This window comes from Lissotriton helveticus, chromosome 7 (genome assembly GCF_964261635.1).
Source record: "Lissotriton helveticus chromosome 7, aLisHel1.1, whole genome shotgun sequence".
Lineage (NCBI taxonomy): Eukaryota > Metazoa > Chordata > Amphibia > Caudata > Salamandridae > Lissotriton > Lissotriton helveticus.
In genome coordinates this window covers 1,433,830,291-1,433,855,732 of record NC_136068.1, presented here as the reverse complement: position 1 = coordinate 1,433,855,732, position 25,442 = coordinate 1,433,830,291, and the positions used below count along the sequence as shown (strand labels likewise).

General features: G+C 41.8%; 1 protein-coding gene across 2 annotated transcripts in view; it reads right to left on the bottom strand.

Moving 5' to 3' along the window:
* LOC144770336 (cytosolic phospholipase A2 gamma-like) overlaps positions 1–25,442 on the bottom strand; it is a 902,397-nt gene that overhangs the window by 288,282 nt on the left and 588,673 nt on the right. For both annotated transcript variants that reach the window (XM_078654776.1, XM_078654777.1), the window contains one exon: positions 9,357–9,470. In XM_078654776.1, the coding sequence (XP_078510902.1) occupies positions 9,357–9,470 (114 nt within the window). The remainder of the gene's footprint in view (positions 1–9,356; positions 9,471–25,442) is intronic.

Below are 25,442 nucleotides of genomic sequence, written 5' to 3'. Positions count from 1 at the left end.
CACTGTCAACCTCCTAGAACTGGTACCACAGGTCTTGGTCCATCTTGCTTCTAGTGTCTTGGAACGCTTGGTCTTTGTCCTCCTAGTTTGGGTTGACCTCATTCTTCTGGATCTGTTCCTTGTCTGTTTACTCCTACTGATACTACAGACAATGATGCAGGTCCTCTTGATGCAGGTTTTCCTTGTTTGGGTCCTCCTGAGCCTTGTCATTTTGTTCTTGGTCCTCCTGCCCACCACTGTCTATTCCACTGGCCTTCCAGATGTTGGTTGACCTTCTTACCTAAGATCCTCCTCACCCTGGTACTGCTGCTTTTAATAATCACTCTGCCATGCTTGCTACTCTGAGCCGGGTTTCCCTAGGTCCTTCTCTTTATGACCCTCTTAGCCATGTTTCCGGTCCTCCTGGTCATAAGCCCTTTAGTTTACCTAGTCCTCTTGCTCTGGACTTCTAGGTGCCTTTGGTACTGCCCCCTCCCAGTTTTACTAATCCCTGGAACCTCCTGGCCTTTGTCTTCTTGCTCCTTGCCCAAATGGCTCTGCAACACTTGTGTTGTCACCGTTCATCCTATCCTTCTCTAGTTCTGATGTTCCTTGCGAGTCTAAGAACTTCCTGGCCCTCTACTGCCTGATCCTGGTTTGACTGGTAATTATTCCAATGTAGCAATGCCAATAGTTATTTGGATAATGGACCTCCTGTTTCAAAGGCTCCCGGTCCTGGACTTTTTCATCCTCCTCACCCTAATTCTTGTCCACTGGTTGTTCTGATGCAGCTCCCATGGTTTATCTAGTCCTCTCATTTGCCCGCTCCTAATCTTTTTGTTCCTGGTCCCCTTGGTCAGTGTAGTCCTGGTCTTAGTTCTTGTACTCCCTTTTATGGCCCTCATGTATCAGGTTTTCTCATGCTAGTTCCACTGGCATTAGTTTTCCTAGCCCACTTAGTCTCCTAGTTCTCCTGTCACAACCTACTCCTACTAGTTCTCCTAATCTCCCCATTTGCCTAATTTACTTTGTTCTGGTCAATCTGACCATGACCCCCTCTATCATTGTCCTCCTAGTAATGGCCGTATTGGGTCTGGTCTTCCTCATAACTCTGGCACTGGTCCTCCTAGTTCCTATGTTGTGAGTCACCCCGGTTCACGTAGTTCTACCACCCTGGTTTAGGATTCCACTGAGTCTGACACTCCTGGTCCTTCTGATCTTGGACCCACTGGACCTATAATTTCGTGTCCCTTATAAACCCTTGGTCATTCTAATCTAGGTTCTCCAAGTCCTGCTAGCCCTTGTCCTTTCTTGTTGTGGTCTTCCTGGTCCTTTTTCTTCTGGACCCTTGATCCACCTTGATCTGATGTCTGTGGTATTGGCCCTCCTGTTTCTGTTCCCTCTGTTCATTACAGAGGCATAGCTGGACATTTTGACGCCTGTGGCGGTCCCTTCTTTTCCCGCCGGCAGCATTTGCTGCTGGTAAGAGTGAGGGGAAGGGGTGATGGCGATTCCTGCGTACACCACCCATGGCCGCAGGTAAGAGCCGGGGAGGCTGCTTCCCCCTAAAACTTGTGCCACTTGGAGCAGACTGACCCCTAACTCCGTTGCTATGCCTCTGATTCATTAGTCTCATGGCGCTGGTCCTTTTTGGTATGTTTACTTAGGTACGCTACTCCTGGCCTCGGTTGTCCTCGTCCCTCTCATCCTGATCAGTTTGCACAGGCCCTTGTAGCCCTATTTGTCATTCTGGTGCAGGGCTTTCTGTTCCTTCTACCTCTGGTCCTTCTGTTCCTCATGCCCTTGCCTGCTGGGTCCAGGATTCCCCTCTTCCACATCCTCCTGGTTCCGGTGCACTTAGTGCTGTTTTTCATTGTCCTGTTCCGCCTCGTTTATTTGTTCCTCGTCCCCTCTGGAATTGGTAAGCCTGTTCCTCATCGATTTGGTCTCCCAGGGCCTGGCTCTTCTTGTATTGTTCCTCGTGGCTCTGGTCAACTTAGCCTTCCTAGTGGTCCACCTCTTGACCCTTATTGTCCTACTTTTCATCCTCCAGATTAATTTTTGGAGGCAGCATTGTCAAGTACAGAAATGAGGGACCAGTAAAGACAGGACCTTTCCCATTTAAAACACTCCTCATCATGTTAAAAATCAAAACTACCATTATCAAGATGCACTGTGCAGGTCACTAAGTGATCCCTGTGGCTGAGGGAGCAGCTCATGAAATGGGGCCAATAAGCATCAATGCCCTAAACCTTCTCTGCTGGATAAATAACATGAAAAGTGTTTTTATTAACAGGCAACAGAGTGAACTCCTCCTTTGAATTTCCCATCACTTACCTATCTCCTACTTTCACTTCGCCATTCCACGGAAGCCCCATTACAGTGTCTCAATCAATTTGTGTGCTGCAAGTGCAGCAAAGCACTTTGCCCCAAACACCAATTTCCTGATGTATGTGTCCCCCCTCTGGAGCATAGCTGTCAAGATTTCAGATTGTGTTATGTATGACATGGCAATGGTTTGAGTGTACTGATGAGTGTCACTTTATTGTAAATGTGTGACAGTTTTATTGACACTTTCTAAGGAGTAAAACTAAGTAATGCAGTCCTTGCAGAGAGACAAATAAGAAGGGACCCTCGACTCACCGACTCCTTGTTTACCGTCCTTGTTTCCATGCTGGGAGGGAGAAAGATCAATCTTCCCAGCACCCTCTGCTTGGCCCTGAGGCCAAAGGCCACAACACATCATCAATGGGTGCCGGAGAACCACAAACAGCCGAGATTTACAGGCTGCTCCTCAAGCCCAACCAGGTGTGGAGATCAATCAATTCCTCTCCAATGTCTCTCTAGTGGAATGCACCCAGGACAGAGCCGTATTGGAAATTCCAAACATTAGTATTTGCTCTCCCTTGTCCAAAAGGAAGCGGCAAGCAAAACGCATTCCAACAGCCAAGGGTCCCAAAGCTCCCTCTCATTTCCTATTGAATAAGGATAGCCCTGATAATTCGAAGACATTGAGTGCTGTAATATATGGATTTGCACCACAATGCTTGGCAAAATAAAAGACATCGGGCCCGATGTAGGTATCCAAATACCGGTCGGTAACGGCCAAAAATACAGATTTTCGGCCGTTACCGACCGGTATTTGGATACTGAGATGTAGTGCATCTTAAAATACAGATTCGGTAATTTTACCGAATCGGTAATTTTACCGAATCTGTATATTAAGATGTAGGTGGCACTGTAAACAGTGCCACAGGGCTTTAAGGATTCGTTATTTACCACCAACTATTAGTTGGTGGTAAATAACAAATACCTGTGTATATGCAAATCTGTGCATGTACACCTGTGCCATGTGGCACACACATAAATGCCCTAAGGGCATGTATGTGTGCCACACAAGCCCTAATCAGGGGTGCAACAGGGTGTCAAAGTGATACCCTGCCACCCTTGAATTTTTCGGTATTTACCGAATCGGTAATTACCGATTCGGTAATTGACATTCATTCTTATGGGCCTACAGGCCCATAGGAATCAATGGCAAATACCGAATCGGTAATTATCGATTCAGTAAATACCGAATCCTACCGATTCGGTATTTTTTACCAAATTTTTACCTACATTGAATTTACCGATTCATAAATACCGAATCGGTAAATTTCGGTATTTATGAATCGGTAAATCCAAATTACCTACATCTAGCCCTTAATCTCGCAAAGTATTGCCCCTCTGATTAAAAGATCATCTGCATTGGAGTCTGTTGTCACAGAGCTGACGAAAGGGATTGTACCTATGAAGGAATCGATTAGCTCCATTTATATTGTGGGACCTAAGTTTATGAGTGTGAATGCTCCAATTGGGAAAGAAACTTTGTCTCAATGTCCAATCCTTGAAGGCCCGGATTTTTGTGCTTCTTAACCGCTACAGTTGCTTTCCCAACCTTTGGTAACTCCAGTATTGCCTGGAACATATTGGGAGGGGACAGGAATCCAAGTAGACAAAGAGATCAAATTGAAACGGGGCAGTGGGGGTAGGAGGGATGCACCAGGAAGTAGGGTCTCCTTGTCTAAATCTACCTCCTGATTGCTGTCACTACATAGCAATTTTAACAGGGGTACCTTGTATTAGTGCAAATACTACAGAATCTACTGTCTAACTAAAAGCCAAATATGTCATTGGTTAGCAACAAATCCACACTTTAACTGCAAGTATTATGATTACATTTTATTTGTTAGGAGGGTTGGGTGGATCAGACCAGTGTCCAAAACCCTAGAAGGGGATTGTTTTGTAATCGACTTTAGGTTTAGGTTTCCTATTTGGCTAAGCGATTAGTTCAAAGCTCCAATCCATTGCCTATTAAGGATACAAGCATCAACATTCTCCCGCTTGTTTTTTTAAATCGTTCCTTACAGCCTAAACTTCCAACGAGGGTCAGCCAAAACATTGCCCTCCTAGACAACCAGTTATTTCTACTGCTAATAGATTCCTTCCCTTGTTTGACTTGGATCAAAATGACTGACTCCTGGGCACCCCCCAATAGGCCCCTTAGTTTGATTGAATGTCGCACTATCATATTACCTATTGAGATTACACCCTTTAGTTTGTTGGGACCATTGCTGGGAGATTTTAGCTGGTATATTGCTGTTATAAGACATAAGCTGATGGATCCTGAATTGCTTAATTTTGTCATTGATTTTGAAGGTGTGGCCGTTTGGGGGTACCGTAACTGCAAGGCCATTCAGCAGGAAGAGGGCAAACTTTGTAAACACTTATTGGGCCTGAGTATAAATAGTGCATCCTTTTTCCTTCATGAAGAACTGGTATTGGAATATGTGTATGATCCAGTTACATTGGCCCCATTGTTAATTTGGATCTCAGTGTGGGCTGATGAGAGACTGAATTTTAATAACAGTGTGATTGAGGATTGTCTCGGGTGTATGTATGATCACAAGATACCGTGATTAAATTATATTAAAACAGAAGATCAGAGCCTCCTTAGGGAATGATTTTTAAACAGATTGATGGGTGAAAGGGAAGCCATGGCACAGCAGAAACACTCCAATAGATTCTGCCTGCTCCTTAAAACTGTAACAGGCATTGAACCGTGCCTTACAGCTGTTAGACATCCTTGGGACAGATCATTGCTTACAAACTTTCCTTTGGGTTCTATTGGTACGATTATCTGTTTACCCCCAGGTCAGTAAGATCCACATCCACGTTTGACTTGTCCTTGAGACGGATGCTCCCCCCAGATACAGATGGTCTTATTCTGTAAATGTTATGATTTTTTGCATATAAACTATTTAATACCACTTTTTAAATCTATGGGTTTTCATGCAATTTCGGCCTGCCTTTTTACATGTAAAGCTATTACCTGATCATGTGGTGATGCTGTTGGTTACTGCCTACTTAAAAGGAGCTCTATGCTGGATTGGTTAGACCTGGCTGTGCTGCCTGTTCCTCGAGGAGAGCGGGAGCAGAGACGTGGAATGCAAGATAAATTCATTTTTATAGACATGTGCCCAAATCACAGTTTAGTTCAAAGAAGTGATAGGATGAATTTCTTTGCTGTTTTGATGGCACTGGCATCATGTAAATCTTGGCCAGGGGCTTCATGATTCTGCACCCCATAGGGCCCACCCACTCTAGCCTCCTGAGTCTACCTTCCCTGAAATCCCGATCTGGTCCCTCAAGTCACATTTCAATGCTTGTAACTTCTAGCACCCTTCCTGTCTGTGTGGCTGTGATTAACATGTCCCTGTCAAATGTCCACTGACTGCCAATCTGCGCCCAACTGCCAGTCTCACCATTCTGCACAGCACTAGCTGCTCTCTTTACCTGAGGTTTGGTGGAATGGCAAGGCAGGGAACTTCATGAGTCGGGCGGGGCCTACTGCTGATCGCCCACTTTCACTGCGAAGGATAATTAGACCCCTCTAAGAAGGGATGACTTTCTGTCAGGATGTGTGCAGTCGCCCTGCAGTACTGATAGCTGGCAGAGCCAGGACTGGCCTCAATCAGACCATTTCAGCACTGCATGACATTTTGCATGTACTTTCTAAGCTCAACTTGTTGCTTTCAACTCCACGGCTGGGCCTGGGGCTCTCTGGACCACCCGTGCACATTCATGCAAACTGAACCCTGCTGTACAGTTCCACAACACAGTATCCGATGTCCTTGGGGGCGACATCCCCTGACCCGACTGGCTTTCAGGTTGGGGAAGAAAACATTCGGCTGCACTCTACTGCACTGCAGCGAGACACTATGAGAGTGCCATGTGGTGTCATGAAGCAGCTAGTAAAAACTAAGGGTGGGCAGAGCTCACGGAGTAGCACTACATGGAATTCCGCTGAGTTGCCTGACAACTCAGTGAAATTCCGCGGAGTTCCACTCTGCCCTCGCCTTTAACCCGCCCAACTGTTGACGAGAAGAAGAAATTCACTCTGCCCATGTAGATCACTCTCCTCAGACTTAAGTGCAGACGGCCCCCTGCCCCCTCCCCCAGAAGAAGATAACACGACAATGTGACATTATCCCTCCAAGGCCTCGGACAGCCCCAGTGGAAGCACAACTCCCAGTAACTGCGCAAGACCAACGACCATCACAACACTGAGTTGCAGGTTCCTAAACAGGTGCAGGCCGTGCAGCCCAGCAAGCGACGCTCCGCCAACACAACAGCACACCAGGAGAAGCCATTGCAACTATGCAACTGCAAGAGGCCATCTCTGTGGGCAAGACTCGCACAAGAGACACTCTGTGAGGAGCCAACCAACCACACAGGTGTGCCACGAGTTGATCCGTTGTTCCTCTGCAGCCAGAGTTTACTGGGATAAATCAAGCGCGCTCCACCTCGAGGAGCTGAGGTGAAAGATGCTTAATTGATGCACTTTAGAAGATCCATTCATATAATTGGAAGTGGTGACAGACAGTTTTACACTACAGCCACAGAGCCTGTGTCGGGGATACAAATAATGTTTGTTAATGAGTATTGAGCTCTGATTGATGCAATTTAAATATGACTCTTTAATTATCGATGAAAACAAACGACTAGCTCAGGGGCACGTGTGTCAAATCCGGGGACTTACTGTGAGACTGCACAAGACAAAAGCTGCTTCATCCAAGGTTTGGCAGGACTGAAGCAGCCAGATCTGTAGCATTAGCAGCACGGAAATAAATATTGCCTCATGCTACCATCAATCCTTTGTAAATTATGATTGAGTGTCAAGGTCAATTACTTGGTGAAGTTGATCTTTCTTAATTCATTCATTTATGCTTCCTCTCCATGAAGCTTAAAGCAATAGGAAAAGAAAATGATCAGGCTAATGCGGAGTGCTTGGTTGCAGATACAGTAACACAATTAATAATTATTAGGCATATCTCTTAGCCCTCCACATGTGAGAGATTCCAATGAATTACACTACTTGAAGCCCGGCACAATGCCAGGTGCAGGTTGTTCAGGGTTTCTTCAAATAAAATCTGTGCGCGCAGGCAGGTTAGGAAGAGAACTTAAGTAACTTACCTACATTGCCTTAGATTCATTCACCTTCCTGCCTTGCCTGCGCCCGCGCTGCGTGCAGTGGTTACGAGACTGCTCAGTAAATTATTAACTCAGGAGGACTGGACCAGGATTTCGTCACTCTCAGCTGTGTCGTTACCAAGGGGGACTCTCTCACTGGCGTTTGCAAGGTGCAGCCACAGGGGAAAAGGCAAACAGATGACCCTTTTCCTCAGCACTGGTGGCTTCAGTGCCAGCGGTCGTGTTATCCCTTTTTTGGAAGGGGGAGGCCGATTCTGTTTTTCGAGTCAAGCAGCGTGGTTCTAGTCTGCTGCAGAGAACTGAAGGAAGTGGAGACTGAGTCCGACTGGCCATTACCAACCACAAATTAGTGGGGACTTTAAATCGGGCAGAATCTGAACTCTTTTGAGCACTTACACTGTTTACGTTGCCCACATAGCAGGCACCACACCTACAATGATGAGGGTGGGCCGGCTCCGCTATGCTTTGCGGGAGGTGGAGTAATTTTGCAAAAGGGTTCTCCGCCCACCATTATTAAAAACAAATGTCCACAACACTTTGCGCGGCCCAATCACGGGACACAAGGACAAAACACCATTACAAAATCATACCAGGTCATGTGAGATGATGAGTGAATGGGCGGTCAGAGAGGCAGCCCTCTTTTACAATGTAGCCCCTTAGCCGGGGGAAATTGAGAATGACTCACCATTCACCTTTAAGCAATCTGGGCCTTGGCTAATTTTTACTTCTGCCTGAGGCAGCACATCGAAAAGAAGACTGACTGGCTACTGAGTCAATTATTCCCGCAGTGCTCTGAGAACTGCAACATCTCAGAGTGGTCGAAATATCAGGAGCTACCTAATTATGTGTAGCAAAGCATTTTAGTGCTGTGATGTGGACACCAGCACTCAAATGTGTGCTTCTAACCCTCAATGTGTGGTACTTGGAAAGGATGCTGGAGCCCAGATACCACCTATCTGTCTACATTCCCTGTTTGCTGCTGATTCTTGACTACTGCTGTGTTGCCAGATTTGAAATACTGAGTAAGCCCAATCCCCCCTAAACAGAAGTCTGAAGCTAACACAAGGCCTCCCATAAGAAGACCAAAAAAGAGCCCAGCCTCCAGAAATCACCAAAAAAACAATATATTTTCAGGAGTATAAAATACTTATGTAGCATTCTTTAAAACCATACTTTCTGAGAGAAGTGCAAACTATTTGTGTGCCATATCCTGAAGCTTCTGTTTCATTTCTAGATGTCTTATTTGAATATTAAAATAAAATAAATGTTTTTATTCAACATGTATTTTGGGGGTTTTTGATCTGTACATGGCTTAGCTTAATTCATACACTTACCCTTTTTCAAACTATTGTACATTTGTAGATTTACTCACTTTAAAATACTTCACATATGTTGCATCCCCATTATCAGATGGCCACCACACTACCATAACTTGAAGACCCTTTTTCCTTTATGACTGGCTAAATAAAGATTCCCGTCAAACTATTTATCTGCCTGCTGGTCAAATTGTACATCATCTCCACTGGCTAGCTAAACAGCAGAGACGATGTACTATTCTGCTGGCCGCTGGATAAATAGCAAAGATGTTTTAGTATTTGGCAGGTTGCTGAGTAAATAACCAGTTCCTTTTAACAAACATATTGCGAACCCACAACAACTGAAAGGGATAAGACCTGCATTTCTGAGTGCTGTTGAACTCTTTTATTCTTGGAGGACTAGGAGAGATACCTTTCTATGCAAAATGTGGAGGAGCACCTCCCATTGAATACACTGATGATGACATTTTGAAGACAAAAACAAAATACAAGTAAGTAAAAACTCACAATGGCACATATCTTACTTACTCATTTTATTTGCAAAGTTATTGGTCGTCCCCCATTCCCAGGTCACCAAACTTTTCACAGTTTTCAGAAGCAGAGTAACCTCTTTTGGCAGAGTTAAGAAGAGTACAGGAAAAGCTGTAGAAAGAAAGGCATCTTAGACATGATGACGATGCTAATAATCTCAGTCAACAGTGAAACCCCATCCCTTCCACACATGATTGATTGAAAACATTGATGCACTAATATTCCTGCTTTTAGTGGTTATGTTCTTTTCAGGTTTGCCATTATGAAATTCCTGCACTGAAACAATTTCTATTTCCTTTGCGAGTGGGCGGGGCTGCTCCGGAGCAAGGAGGGAGGAGTGGTTTGCCCACTCATTAGTGCGCAATGACATTTTGGTTGGCCCTCCCGGATCCAGTCATGCACACTTTGCACTTCTCCATGCAGGCAGCATTACAGCCTGCATGGAGAACATCCTCACCCCTCCAGACTCTGGCTGAGCACTGTGACAAGGCACTCAGACCAATCACAACACTGCATTGCAACGTAGTGATTGGCTTCGAGAGAGGGAGCCTGGCTGTCTGCTTCCTGTCCGAGTTGGAGGCAGGAGAGCAGGAGCAGAGAAGACGCGGGACCCTGTCTCAAGGTAAGTAAAAAAAAAATGATTATGCTCCTGTGCAACTACACCCCCTCACTGCGAGCCATATCTATCTATCTATCTATCTATCTATCTATCTATCTATCTATCTATCTATCTATCTATCTATCTATCTATCTATCTATCTATCTATCTATCTATCTATCTATCTATCTATCTATCTATCTATCTATCTATCTATCTATCTGTCTGTCTGTATGTCTATCTATCTCTCTCGCGCTCTCTCTCTCTCTATATATATATATATCAAAACAATATCCTTGCAGCAGGCATAGAGTGACGCATAAATAATGCAAAGCGACACTCTAAATTTGCTCACCACAAATATCTGCTTTTCTATCAAAGTTGAGGGTGCTCTATACAGGAGCTGCCTTCCACCTAAACTTGGGAACTACCCTGAGTTCTCTCCTTCTTTTTTGCATTATTTATGCGTCACTCTATGCCTGCAAGGATATTTGTTTTACTTATACTGGGTGCTCCCTTGTGTCTGGACAAAGTTAAACCTCTCTGAAGAGCTGTAATGACAGGGAAACACATGTCAGGGGTTGCTTTTATTAATTTCAAGTTGGCTTTGATGGTATTTTACCAATCCAAAGCTGTAATATTGTGCCTGGAGTGGTAAATGGCTTTTGTCATTTTACAGCTCGGCATGGATAGCACTGTGCTAATCCTATGCTTAAAGACTTTGCAGTACAAATGGCAAAATACTTTTTCCATTTGTATCTCGGCGTGGATAGCACTGTGCTAATACTATGCTTAAAAAGTTTGATAGAAAAGCAGACATTTGAGGTCAGCAAATTTGGAGTGTCGCTGGTGTTGAGGGTGCTCTATACAGAAGCAGCCTTCCACCTAAACATGGAAACTACCCAGAGTTCTCTCCTTCTTTTTTGATATATATATATATATATATATATATATATATATATATATATATATATATATATATATATATACGATGATATGATAAAAGGGATTTATATAGCGCTCGTTCACCGACGGTTTCTTCGCGCTGGAATGAGTGCTCTTTTGCATGAATCTGTATTAGATGTAACCAACATTTGTGAAGAAATTGAGGTTAGTTACTTTGGTCCTGAAGAGGATAGTGCAGAAATAGATACATTAATAGAAGGAAATGTGGAAGAAAATGTACAGAATTTTAGTACAGAAAATTTTGAGGAAGAAATTACAAGGTTTAAGGTCATTTCAGGTGAAAGGCCAAACTTTTCTTGTATTTTTCGTAGATGAATTCATTATAAAAATCAGACCAAGTTAGTTGATCTATATTTAAAAAGTGAAAAGGATAATAATAATGAGTGGAAGGATTTTGCAACTTATTTGTTGGTAGAGAATTGTTTTGATTTGGGTTCTGATCAACGTATTTGTAAATATTGTTATAACAAATTAAATGAAAACAAAATGCCTGCTAAAGCTGTACATAATAATCTTGAGTTGGTAAATATTCCTTCTGAACTGATGAATTTAAATACTTATGAGTCTATTCTTTTTCAATATGTGCATCCATTTCAGGTTATTGTTCTCATGGAGCCTAAGACAGGGAAATTGCCTCCTTCAGATTTACAGAGAGGATTAAAGGGAAGAGTTGTATATTTGCCTCCAGATTTAAAGAAAAATATTGAAACAATTGGTGTAGAAAATGTGGAAGAGGGACCTCTAGTTATTCTAGTTAATGGCGTTCCTACGAAGAGTAAGAAAATCTGGCAAGAATGAGTGGATATTAGGAAAGTGAAAAAGGCAACGTTGTATTTGGTAAACAATAATCAATACTATTACAATGTATATGTAAGAGAAGAGGAATCAATTGTAGAAGAGGACAGTGATTTGTCAACTGCACAACTTGAAAAAGTAGATTTGACCAGAACTGAAGAAATTTATGAACATTATAGTGTGCTGTCCACTTCACTCTAAAGAAGTGATGGGGAATACTACTAAGTTATTCCAAATGAAAGAAGCAAAAGGAAGTCCCATTAGTGTATGGGAAGAAAGCTTGGAAGCTCATTGTTTCCCTCAGTTATTTACAACAGGCAAAGGTGGACGATATGAACGACCTGTGCAGATTCCTGCATCTGAATACCGGACATCAAGGTTATATGCAGAAGATCCAAGGTTTCGCAAATGTATTCCATATTTGTTTCATATTCTGTTTGAGAGTGACTTGTCTGGACTTTCTTATGCAGTGAACCATATACTAAAAAGTGGAGTACATCTGCAAAATGTTTTGGCAAAGGACTTTATGAATAAAGTCCAACAGAAAGATACTGTTTTGGAATCACAGTTAATTAATCTCATGGCATGTCAGCATGGTACTAATGAGTATTGGTACCGTCGTCATGGGTAATTGAAATGTATGGCAAGGAACGTAGGTACTCCTACATGGTTCCTTACTCTAAGCTGTGCAGAGTATGCTTGGGAAGATTTACTTCAATTTCTGCGAGAGGCAAATGCAAACATAGAAAATATAGAATACAAGACACCTGCAGAACTGTGCTCTTTGGATCCAGTTAATGTATGCAGGTATTTCAATCATAGATTTGAAGCTATGATGTCTTTTATCACAAACAAAAAAAATCCTCCTCTTGGAGAGGTTCTGGATTTCTTTTGGAGAAAGGACTATCAAGCAAGAGGTGCTCCTCACATACATATGCTGCTATGGATCAAAGATGCCCCCAAATTTGGAACAGAGTCAGATGACACAGTGATGAGTTTTATTGAACAATATTTTACATGTGCTGTACCAAAAAGTACAGAACAAAAGAATTTAAGACATCAAGTCTTACGGTTACAAACCCATCATTGTGGAAAATACTGTCGTTGAAAGTACAAATCTAAGGATAAGTTCTACACAAAATGTTGATTTGCATTTCCATGAAAGGAAGAGTGAACAATTTTATGTCATCTTGCGACATACTGTCACAAGAAAATCACCGAACAATACCTACAACTTAAGGAGAAATGAAGAGTCAAAATACATAAATGACTATAACCCAGTCATTTTGTCCATGTGGAATGCTAACATGGATATTCAATATGTTGCAGGCAACTCCATTGCTGTGGCTCCATATGTAACGTCTTACATGACTAAATCTGAAAAGACGGAACTGAAGGAAATGTGGGAAGAAATTTCTCATGAAAAGAGCCTAAGTAAGAAATTGTACAGCTACAGTTTTAAGATGTTGTCCCATCGAGAAATCCGAGCATATGAATGTTCAGATCGCTTATCATCTGCAAGTCCATACTCCAAATCTAGAACAATCATTTGGGTGAGTTTAGGTCTTGGAAGAACACGAAACCGAGTTTTGAAATCTGTAGAAGAAATTGAGTATTTAGCAGAGAGAGAACCAGATAGTACAGATATTTTAAAGACATGTATGTTGGATACATACTATCCAAATAGAAGTAATCATCTTGAAAACGTTTGTTTCTATGAAGTACTTCAAAGCTATACTTTAAAGAGGAATATAACAGAAGATATCAATAAAGGAGTATATGCTGTGATTGGATCTGAAGGATGTTTAGTGAAACAAAGAAAAGGACATTTGATTAAGCACCGAAAACTGAGTTGCGAAACTCCTGACAAAAGGGAATTTTGCTATTTAGCTCTTTTGCAACTCTTTAAGCCATGGCGTACAGAACTGGAACTACTTGGAGATTTTGACAGTTATGAAGATTCATTCAACGCAACTAAAAATATTATAGAATGTCCTGCTTTTACTAATTATCTGAAAATGTTGAACGACGAAATACAGCAAGAAGCTACAATTGCAGCAGAGATTGCTAGAGACAATTCTCAAGTCAGTCAAAGTTCTGCTTCGTTGAGTCAGGATCCACTAGGAGAACCAATTATTCAAAATGAAGCAGCAACTGCCATGGATGAGGTAGAAACAGCAATGCAACAAGATCAAGAGGATGTAATAAACTTAGAAGAATTGGAAAAACAACTAAATGTTGAGCAAAAACAAATATACGATCAAGTGACAGAACAGATTGAGCATGGTTTATATCATGAGAAAAAAGAGTGCTCATGTACATCATTTAAACCTGTCCGATTGTACGTGAGTGGAGAAGCAGGAACTGGAAAAAGTTTTCTAATTAAAGGAATTGCAACTTATCTACAGAAAAGAACTGAGTCATCACTCTCTTGTGTTGTTACTGCTCCAACTGGGTTGGCAGCACATAACATTAAAGGGATTACTTTACATCGTTTATTGATGCTGCCAGTAGAGCATGAAAATAAATTAGAATACCACAAGCTATCTGGAGAAGCTTGTTGTGAAGTTTCTAGATTCTTGAAAAAAATGAAACTTCTCATTATTGATGAGGTAAGCATGGTATCAAATTTAATGCTTGCCTTTGTGCATTTAAGAATGCAACACATCCTTAAAACAGAGTATGATGTGTTATTTGGAGGCAAACACGTCATAGTTTTTGGAGATCTACTACAACTAACTCCTGTGAAAGGACAGCAGTATTTAAAATAGTTACACATGAAGACACCAGAAAGTGCCTGGGAAGCATTGGAAATGTTAATATTTGGTCATATTTCGAATATTCAGAACTCATTACAAATATGCGACAGGCAAAGGACACTGATTATAAAAGTATTCTTGAAGATATAAGAATTGGAAAAGTGAGTGAACACTGCAAAGAAGCTTTACAGGCATGATTACTTACAAATTCGTTTCCAAATGAAAATATTCTCCCAGAGAATATATATAGAAAAATTGCAGAAAAGAAATCAGTGATATGCTTGATGCCAACTCTGCAAGAATGTTCAATATTCAATGAAAAAATGTTAAAGTAAGAAAACCAAGAAATTATAAAACTGGAAGCTATTTATAGAATGGAGCATGAAGGAGCTACTACTATTTTGTCAGAAAAGTTGAAGTCAAAATTGGATTCTTTAGAGAAATCAATATCTAAAACAGCTGGTTTAGAAAAGAATCTATCTGCATGTATAAATTGTCGGAACATTTTACGACGTATTTTACATGTGGAAAGAGGTTTAGTAAATGGAGCAATGGGTAATGTTGTTGATTTTGTGAATTACCCAAATAGAGATGACATTGAATTTTTGAAAATCAAATTTGATGAAATTGAAGAAGTACAACAATTGAGTCGTTGTTCAACTCGATTTTTGCTTGTAAAAGTTTTATATGTCCTGTTTGTTTGGAATATGCGGTGACTATTCATAAATCTCAAGGTTTAAGTGTAGATTGTGCTTTGGTGAATATTGGAAGTACTGTGTTTAAAGAGGGTATGGCATATGTTGCTTTATCTCGAGTCAGAACTTTATCTGGATTTTACCTGATTGATTTTGATGACACAAAGATTAGTGCAGATGTAAATTGTGTAAAAGAGTATAATAGGTTAAGAAGAGAACATGCTCCCAATTTACCTCAATATCCAGTATTTGAAAAGCGTGTGGCAAGTTGAAAAAGAAGATATGAGAAAAATTGTAGCGAGGTTGCAGAGAAAAGAAAAAAACTAGAAGAACCAGTGATAGTAAGCAAAACGAAAAAGGATTCTATTGAAGAGGTTGTTCGTTTTCAGTTTGAAAACAGTTGTGGTGTCAACTGCTATGCTAATGAAGTGGTTAATGTTGTTTTTTTTCTAGAAACTTTACTACAACAAATTGTTGAAAATCGGGACAAAAGATTTTGTTGTTTGTTGAATTCTGTGTTTGAGAAATGTAGTAGTGATAAAACTAAAATAGAAAATGTTTCTGATATTCGAAATTTTTAGACATATGTTCTGGTTCATATCAATTTTCACAGAATATTCAGCAAGGTTGTCAGGAATTTCTAATGTGTATGCTTGTTGTATTGCAAGATAAAGGTATAGATATTGAAAATCTTTTTGCCCTTTCTTATAAATGGCAACATGACTGTGACAATTGTTCGTTTTCAAGTAGCACTGAAATATTTATATATTTGACTTTACCAGACTGCAAATCAGTGTCTTTTAATAATCTAGTTAGAGAAGCAAATCAAAACATGGTCTGTAACCAATGTAACTCATAAATGTTATCTACATTATTTATACAAAGATATGGACAGTATGTAATTTTAATGCTGCAACGATAAAGACCTGATGGAAGAAAACTGACAACTTTAATAAAAAAAATTGTGGCTTCTCAACTATGAATATCAGGAGGAACTTTTGTAACTGTAGCAATTATTTTCCACGATGGACCTTCTACAACATCAGGACATTACACAGCTGATTTAAAATGTACAAAAGGCTGTACTCATTGTAATGATACTCAATTGATTTTTAAACAACGTTTGCCTTATGACTTACCAAATTCTTACCTAGTGTTTTTACAACCCAAATTTTAGGGAAAATAATTGGCCTGGGAAAATTACTGCTGTTAAGGAAGGGTAGTCTGGTGTTGAAAAGTACTTTGTGAGTGAGAGTGATGAGGTTAAAAAAATTCTTGTAGTTGACGTAGAGGTAGTGTAAGCGTATCAGATAGTGGGTGATGTGGCTATCACAGGAGATGTTGATCATCAGTGAAGCAGAGGTGTTTTAGATTTGTTGTAGTTGTTGGAGATGTTGGTGACATTTTTTATTCCCTTGTAGAGGTTTCTTTTAATGGTATACAGCATCTTGGTAAGATAAAGGATGAGCTGAGTGTCATCTTCATACCAGATGATGTTGAGATTCGGATAGCATGCTAGTTGTTTAAGGTTCTATGTACATGATAAATAGCATCGGGTGGAGGTATAACCATTGTTAGATGGTACAAAAGATGTTGGTGCTTTTGATTCAAAAGGTTGAGAAACGGACGCTTAAGAGTACTATTAAGTATCTTCCAAACTAAGTGTTTTACACATACTATTTGGCCATGTGGAATGGTATTTGAAACAAAAAATGACTATTTCGGGTAAATGTTGCTAGCATATGTTTGTACATTACTTTATTTAGAGTGTGTAAAAAAGAAGTAATAATGTTTTGTTACTTTGTGATTGATGGAGATATACCATACTTACGTAAAAAATTGCTGTTCGAAAAAAACATTTAACATATGTTTTTTTCTAATTGTTACATTCTTAATGAAAATGCTGAATGGGTTTTTTAAAGACAATCTTATTGATTGTCTTTTTTTTGCCCGCTGTTATATGATGAGTACTATTGAACTCACTGTTTTCAGTGAAATTCAATATATTCTGGGAACAGCAAAATAAAATACATAACATATTGTACAAATTATTTTGTATTGTGAAATATATATTATAACTCAATTTTTTCTTCTCTTCCACAGATATTATATTCTTCACTCTGTCTCTTACTCCACTTCCTTTGCTCATCTTACTCTCCTTCCCTCACTCTCTTTACTCCCCTTAATTCACCTTTACACTCCTTCTCTCACCATCAGTACCCTTCCCTCACCCTCACTTACATTCTCCTGCTCCCTCTTTCCTCTCTGTGACCCTCACTTCTCTTTTCTTTCTTCCTCCATCACTACCCTTCTTTTGCTCTATCCCTTACTCTTTTCTCTCTCCCACTCACTCTCTTTCCTTCATACCATCCCTCACTCACTTTCAGTCACTCCCCTTCTCTTATTCCCTCACTTCCTTTTGGTCACTCCCCTTCCTTTATTCCCTCCCTCACTCCCCTTTCCTCCATTGGTCTCTAAGTCTCTTCCTCTGTCTCAGTCACTATAACTGCTTCACTCTCTCACAGTCCCTCACTCTCCCTCTCTTTCTCTCTCTCACTGTCTCCCTCTCTCTCCACCAATCTTCCTTTTCTTTCCTCTCTTTCCATAAATTCTTCTCTCTCACTCACTACTTTTTCCTCTATCTTAATATGCTTCTTTTTCCCTCACTATCACTGCCCTTCACTCAATCTCACTCCTCTTCTCCAACTTCATATTCTCCTCTCTGTGCATCACTCCCATTCCCTTTCACCTGCTCCCATTCCCTCCATCCGTCAGTCCTCTTCCCTTACTCCCTTTCCTCATTCACTTTTGCTAACTCCCATTCATTTAGTCCCCCACTCCCCTTCACTCCATTTCTCTCTCCCTCTCTCCCTCTGTCTCACTCAGTCTAACTGCCTCACTCCCTCTCAGTCACTCGCTCTCCCTCTCTTTCTCTTTCTCTCTCACTCTCTCTCTCTCTCCCCTCACCCATCCTGTCTTTCTCTTTCTGTTTCCTCCACTCCTACTTTATCCCTCAGTCCCCTTTCCTCTCTCTTAATCTCCTTCCTTCTCTCTCATTCCCCTTTCGTCACCCTCATACCCCTTCTCTCACTGTTACTGCCTTTCACTCACCCTAAGTACTTTTCCCTCACTCACCTTCCCTCACTCCCCTTCCTTCACTCCTCTTTCCTCACTCCCTCACTCCATCTCATTTACTCCCCTCCGTGTATTCCTTCCCTCACTTTTTTTCATCCATTTTTCTCTCCCTGTCTCCCTCTGTCTCACTCACTCTAACTGCCTCACTCCTTCTCAGTTCCTTGCTCTCCCTCTCTCTCACTCTGTCCCTCTCTCTCCCTTACCCTGAAACTCCTTTCCTCTCTCTTTCTATCACTCCTCCTCTCTTCCTCACTCACTTTCCCTCTCTCTTAATTTTCTTCCTTCTCCCTGATTCATCTGCCCTCACCCTCATACTCCTTCCCTAACTGTTACTGCCCTTCACTCACTGTCACTCCCTTTCCCCCTCTGCACTTCATCCTATCTGTATTTCTCACCCCTTCACTTACCTGCTCCTTTTCCCTCACTCCCCCTCGCTCTCCTTCTCTCACTCCATTCCTTACTCCCCTTCTCTCACTCCCCTTTTCTAACTCCCTCCATCACCTCACTCCACTTCTCTCTCCCTCACTCCCATCTCTCACTTTCCCTTACCCCCCCTTTTCTCATCCTCATACCCCTTCCCTCACCGTCACTCCACTTCTCTTATCTTCACTCCCTTTACCCTGCTCTACTTCTCCCTCTCCGTCTCTTACTTCCCTTCCCTGTCTCCGTCCCCTGCTCCCCTTTTCTCTTTCCCCCTCCCTCACTTTCCTTTCCTTACTGCCCTTCCCTTACTCTTTCACTCCAGCAGTGTGTCTCACCAGAGCAGGAAATCATGCAGTAAGCGCTGTTTCTTTTAATAGTACACTAACATGAAATGATGAATGAAAATGAGGAGCCTACCAACATCTTCTTTGAAATAACAGCAACGTTTATTGAGACAACTTATTCTGTGGTGTATATTGATCCTATAGATGAAACAAATCATGAAGAACATGAAGTAGATACCATGGCAGATTTGTTTGATGAAACACTAGATATGGAATTAATGGAATGTGTAGACGTTGTTGAGTTTGACAAATCATTTTCAGACACTTTGATGGATGAAATTTCTGATGAAGAAATGCTACAAGTTCTTTTAGATTTTGAAAATTCTGATAAATACATTTTAATTTAGTAAAGAAAAATTGTTTTGAACATTATACTTATTTAAATGTACTTTATGAGGTAGTAGCAAAGTGATACAATTTTGTGTTCTTCATGTCCTGTATCCTTTCTGTCACTGACTGTCTCTGATGCACTAGTTTACAACATAAGTAAGTATATAGAACAGCAAGTGTGTTTCACCAGAGTAGGAACTCATGACCCCCTACACCAATTCTGACCACACATTGAGAAAGGAAGGAATCATGTGAACAAATCTGTTTCTGCTTTCCTGAAGGACTACAGTATGGATTCAATATACCACAAAAACTTGCATTACAACATACAAGGTATCTACAGAGGAGACGATGTCCATTTCCATTTAGTTTTATTTAAAAAAAAAAAATCCAATCGGTCCGCGCACCGTGAGTGCTCGGTAAATGCACGGTGCGCCGCCATTTTGTGGTTTCAGAAGAGAGTGAAAAATATAACTTAAAAACGTGGGAAGGGGGTAGGGTAAAGTTTCCCTGACCCCTTATGCATTCTCAGGGGTCGTTCAAGGACTCCTAAGGTTAAAAATAATGTTTTTTTTAAAATACCAGAAAACACGATAGGTCCGCGCACGGGGAGTGCTCGGTGAGTGCTCGGTGCGTGGACCTCGGTAAAAATTTATAAAAAAAATAAAGTTAAAAATCATATTTGAGTGTTTACATGTTAGTTGGCTCTAAAAAGAGCCGTTGTGTTCATTTGTTTTTTTTGGTACCTACAAGTAAGTACCAATGCAGAGTCTGATGTTACAGAGATAGACTCTGTTCCCTTCATCAATGAAATGTACACCATCTGTCCTATAGATGCCTTGCATGTTGTAATGCAAGTTGTTGTGGTATATACAACCCATTCCATAGTCTCTCATGTATGCAGAAACAGATTTATTTACATGTTTCCTTGCTTTCTCAATCTGTGGACAAAATTGATTGGACCAATTCCATTTTTGCCTTTGGCATATATTGGAATAGACAAAGGCAGTTTGAGGAAAAAGTGAAATCAATTGTCCAAAGATGTCCTTCAATAGCATTTCCAGACCAACCCCAGTCAAAGTGCATTAGTCATTTCCACCACAGTGCACAATTATGAGGTCAGGATGTGGGAGATGCATGAAGGATTTCACCAATGGTATCAATTGGTGACATCTCAATCCTCTCTGGCCAATCCATAAAATATCCACATTTGGTAAATCAAGGTTTAAACTTCCTCTGTTTGTTGCATACCTTTTAGACCAGAATACTAAACTGTGTCCCACAAACCATACTGAAGGCATCTTCAAGGCAGGTCTGGTTGTACTCAGATGAGGGCTGTAAATGAAATGGCAGTTGGAAAGCTTGCAGTTTAGAAAAAAAAGAGGAGGACATTCCCTGCACTTGAAGCTTAAGAAATGATTGGTGCTTTCTGAAAATGGAAAAGAGCATATTAGGGGGCATAGTTTTGTTTTTAAAAGAAGCAATTCTGTTGGTTCAGAAAAGGTCACTGAAAGGAACATTGCACATGATTAGCTGTTATTTTGAAAGCTCTAACAACCTTGGTGGATTCATTTGCAACTTAGTATAATGAACTTTTAAACTCTGTTCTTCCTTAAGTGGGAGTTACCATGGTGACAGGTTGAATGAGCACTAGGGGGATGGGTGAATATTATGTGAGTTTGAAAGTGTGGGAATGTAGAACCAATTGAAATGTTAGTTTAGTTTTGAAATAGTGTGGGAAGAGATTTCATTGGTTAAGACCTGAAATATGTGTGAAGAATGAGTGGGAAAGTGTGCCATTTCTGGTTTCAGTGTCTGAGGTGCATTTCAGAGATTCTGCTTAAGAAAATCTGTTGTGTGTTTGACACTGTTCTATATTATCAAAAGCGATTTTAAAGGTGAGTAATATAGAGAGAGTGCTGTTTGCAGTATTGGGAAGCATAACAAGCATATTGGGCTTCATTCCTTTTTTTAACCGAGACCTGGTTCAAGACTGACTCCACGCCCAACGTACTTGCCGCATTACCATCGAACTATTCCGCCATTCGTGCAGACCGTTCTGAAGGCAAGCGGGGCGGTGGAGTGGCCTTAATAGCCCGTGCTGACCTCAACTTTCAAGCCCTCCCCTCTCCCTCTATCACCGATGTTGACCTTCTTGTAGCCCGCTCTACCTCTCATCAAGTTCCCCTTACTTTTGTTCTTATCTATCGCCCTCCCCAGCCCACTCCTTCCTTTCTCCCTAATATTCAGACCCTTTTGCCACCTTGGCAGTTAATAATTCTTCTGTATTAGTTTTAGGGGACCTCAACTACTGGCCTAACGACCCTGCCGAAACCCCACAATCTAAGGAATTTACATGCCTTATGGAAAGTTTGAACTTTGTCCCGCTCATCCATAGTCCCACCCACTCACATGGCCACACGCTCGATCAAATTTGGGCACTGAACATTCCATCCACACCTCCTACCATATCCCCCTGCTCATGGTTGGATCATTTTATTATCACTCTTTCCCTTACCCTTGCACCCCTGCTTAAACCTCCCCTACCCAAAAACACCTGGGTTCGGAAATGGGGGGAAATTGACATGCCCTCCTTTTGTTCTACCCTGACCAAGACCTGTCCTGATTTATCCGACCTATCAGTCGTCCCGCAGTTGGCCATCATTAACAACTGGCTCACGACGGCAGGCGATGAATTTGCCCCTCTCAGGCGGCTCTCAGTTAAGCGGACCCATGCAGCCAATCGTTGGTTCACTACTGATCTTAAAGAAAAAAAACTAGCCGCAAGAAGGGCTGAACGAACCTGGAGAAGAACCTATGACCCTGCCCAAAAAACAATCTATTTGGCCATCTTGCAGACTTATAAAAAAAGCATCCTGGAAGCAAAAACTGAATATTACACAAACAGGATAATGGTCGCGGAGTCACAGTCGAAGGAAATCTTCTCCACCGTTCATGAGCTTGCCTCATCTTCCAGAGCCACGGCTACTATCCCCCGTCCCAATCCCTCTGTGACTCGCTCAACGAGTTCTTTATAGACAAAGTTATTAAAATTAAACAAAACATTCCCCCGCCCCCTTCCACCTTTGTTGACCTTTCCCCCCCCCACCACCGCTAAGCTGACTAAAATCCCTCTTCTAACTACTGACACTCTCCTCCCTCTGCTACACCGGGTCAAATCAGGCTCTCCCCTGGACTTTGCCCCTGCTAGTATTCTTAAGGAAGTTTACCTTGCTTGCCCTACCCCCCCTCTAACCCTTCTTAATGCCTCACTCACCCTTGGTCATGTCCCCAGCCCACACAAATTGGCGGTCATCATCCCTATCCTAAAAAAAATTGGACGCCGATCCCTCCCTTCCCTCTAACTATCGCCCCATCTCACTCCTTCCCTACCTTGCAAAAGTGCTTGAAACTCATATCAGCACTACATTAAGCACTCACATTGAGGCAAATCACTGCCTCTCTCCCCGTCAAGCTGGTTTCCGTCCCCTGCATTCTACAGAAAAAGTGTTCATCTCAGTCATGGACAAGCTGCGTGAAGGTATCGACATCAACCTTCCGCAAGCCTTGATTCTTTTAGATCTATCCGCCGCCTTTGACACGGTGGACCACACCATCCTCCTTAACCGTGTCAGGGCGGCGGGCATAGAAGGCCTGGCCTTCTCCTGGCTGGAGTCTTTTCTTGCTGGGAGGTCTCAGGCAGTCCGGTTGGCTGATTTTAAGGCGACCTCTCGAAAAGTAGAATGCGGGGTCCCCCAGGGTTCATCACTTTCCCCTCTTTTGTTCAACCTTTATATTTCTCCCCTCATTTTTATGTTGCAGCAACTGGAGGTTTAATTACGCGGATGATCTCCAGTCAATCTTCAATCTGTCTCACTCACCTTCATCTGCTCTGAATGTTCAAACTATCATGACCCTCATCCAAGATTGGATGAACTGCAGCCACCTCAAACTTAATCCGGATAAGACCGAACTGGTCTTGACCGGAGGTGGCTGCAGTCCGTGGTCTCCCTCCTTTTGGCCCCTTTCCCTCGGAACCCCCCCACTCCCCGTGGCCAAAGTAAAAACCCTGGGAATCTTTCTTAACCCCCAACTCACTGTTCACCCACAAGTCAGTTCGGTGGTTTCTTCCTGTTTTTTCTCCCTTAGGGTAATCAGGAAGGTCTCTCGCTTTTTCACCCCCTCAGCCCTTAAAATCAGCCATGGTACTATCCCGTATAGACTATGGAAACATAGTCTATAACGGAGCCCCTGCATATCTGACTCACCGGCTACAACTAGTGCAGAATCAGGCAGCCCGCCTGATCCATGGCCTCCCCAGATATCATCGGGCCACTCCACTACTCAAAACATTGCACTGGCTTCCTGTTAGAGAGCGTGCCCTGTTCAAACTCGGCTGCCTTGTGTACCAGGCCAGATCGGGCACAGCCCCCGAGTTTATTTGCTCCCTCATCAAGCCATACTGTCCAGGCAGAGAACTTCGCTCAGCCCACTTGGCCCTTCTTACCATCCCCCGCTTTAAAAAGCAGAGGGCTGGCGGAGCGAGGTTCGCTGTCCTGGCTCCAACCTTTTGGAACTCTCTCCCCGTTACTTTACGCACCTCACCCTCCTACCCTTTGTTCCGAAAAGAACTTAAAACTTTTTTGTTCACGCTAGCTTATCTGACCTAACTTCTCAGCTGCTGTCTGTCCACTGATCACGACTAGCGCCATGAAACCGCTGGGTATGCGAGCGCTGTATAAATGTTTTTAAATTCAAATTAAATTCAAATTCAATTCCTGTTGTATTTTGAAAATGAGTCAGGTTTCTGCATTGTAGTGTAGTGTTCATTTAAATGGGTTGTGCTCTGTGTGTAAAATTATTTACCATGCTAAATGTTTTTTGATAACATGTGTGGCTTAAAGATTTTTGACAAGGATCACAGTGAGTGTCTGTGTGAATTAACCCCTTCGCTGCTGGCCCGTTTCCGCCGCTGTGCGGTAAACAAATGAACAGGGCAGGGCCGTGACGAACCCCAGCCGTCATCCCCACACGAGCACCGCAGAGCGTGACGGCTGGGGTTTGTCACCAGCATGCAAGGGGTTAAGGAATTATATTTTTACCTTTTTCCATAATGTTAGCTGTGTGTGCTTACAGTTTGTATTTTTTAGTTTATAAGGTAGACTTCTTTTTAAATTGTTTTTTATGCTTGGATTCAATGCTGGTATAGCGATAGTGTAATGGTTTCATTGGACTTGTAAATATGCTCCTTTTTTAGAAGCGCCTTGTGCAACCTTTAACATGGGTGGAAGCAGTGAATGTATGGAGAGGGATAGGAATAGCAGATAGAAAACCATATGAAATGGTGTGGGAGATGCATAAAGGATTTCACTAATGGCATCAATTGAGATGGAATATAAGATAAAGAGGGGCATATTTACAAGCCCCTTGCGCAATGCTTGACATGGGTGCAAGCAGAAAATGCATGCAGAGTAATAAAATTGGCACACAGACAAGAATATGAAATGCCGTGAGAGATGCTTAAAGGGTTTTTTTAATGCCATAAATTGAGATAGAATATACAAAAAAAGAGAGGCATATTTACAAGCCCCTTGCGCAATGTTTGACATTAATGCTGGTATAGAGATAGTGTAATGGTTTCATTGGCATATGTACAAGCCCCTTGCGCAATGTTTAACATTAATGCTGGTATAGAGATAGTGTAATGGTTTCAGTGGCATATTTACAAGCCCCTTGCTCAATGTTTAACATTAATGCTGGTATAGAGATAGTGTAATGGTTTCATTGGCATATTTACAAGCCCCTTGCGCAATGTTTAACATTAATGCTGGTATAGAGATAGTGTAATGGTTTCATTGGCATATTTACAAGCCCCTTGCACAATGTTTAACATTAATGCTGGTATAGAGATAGTGTAATGGTTTCATTGGCATATTTACAAGCCCCTTGCGCAATGTTTGACATTAATGCTGGTATAGAGATAGTGTAATGCTTTCATTGGCATATTTACAAGACCGTTGAGCAATGTTTGACATTAA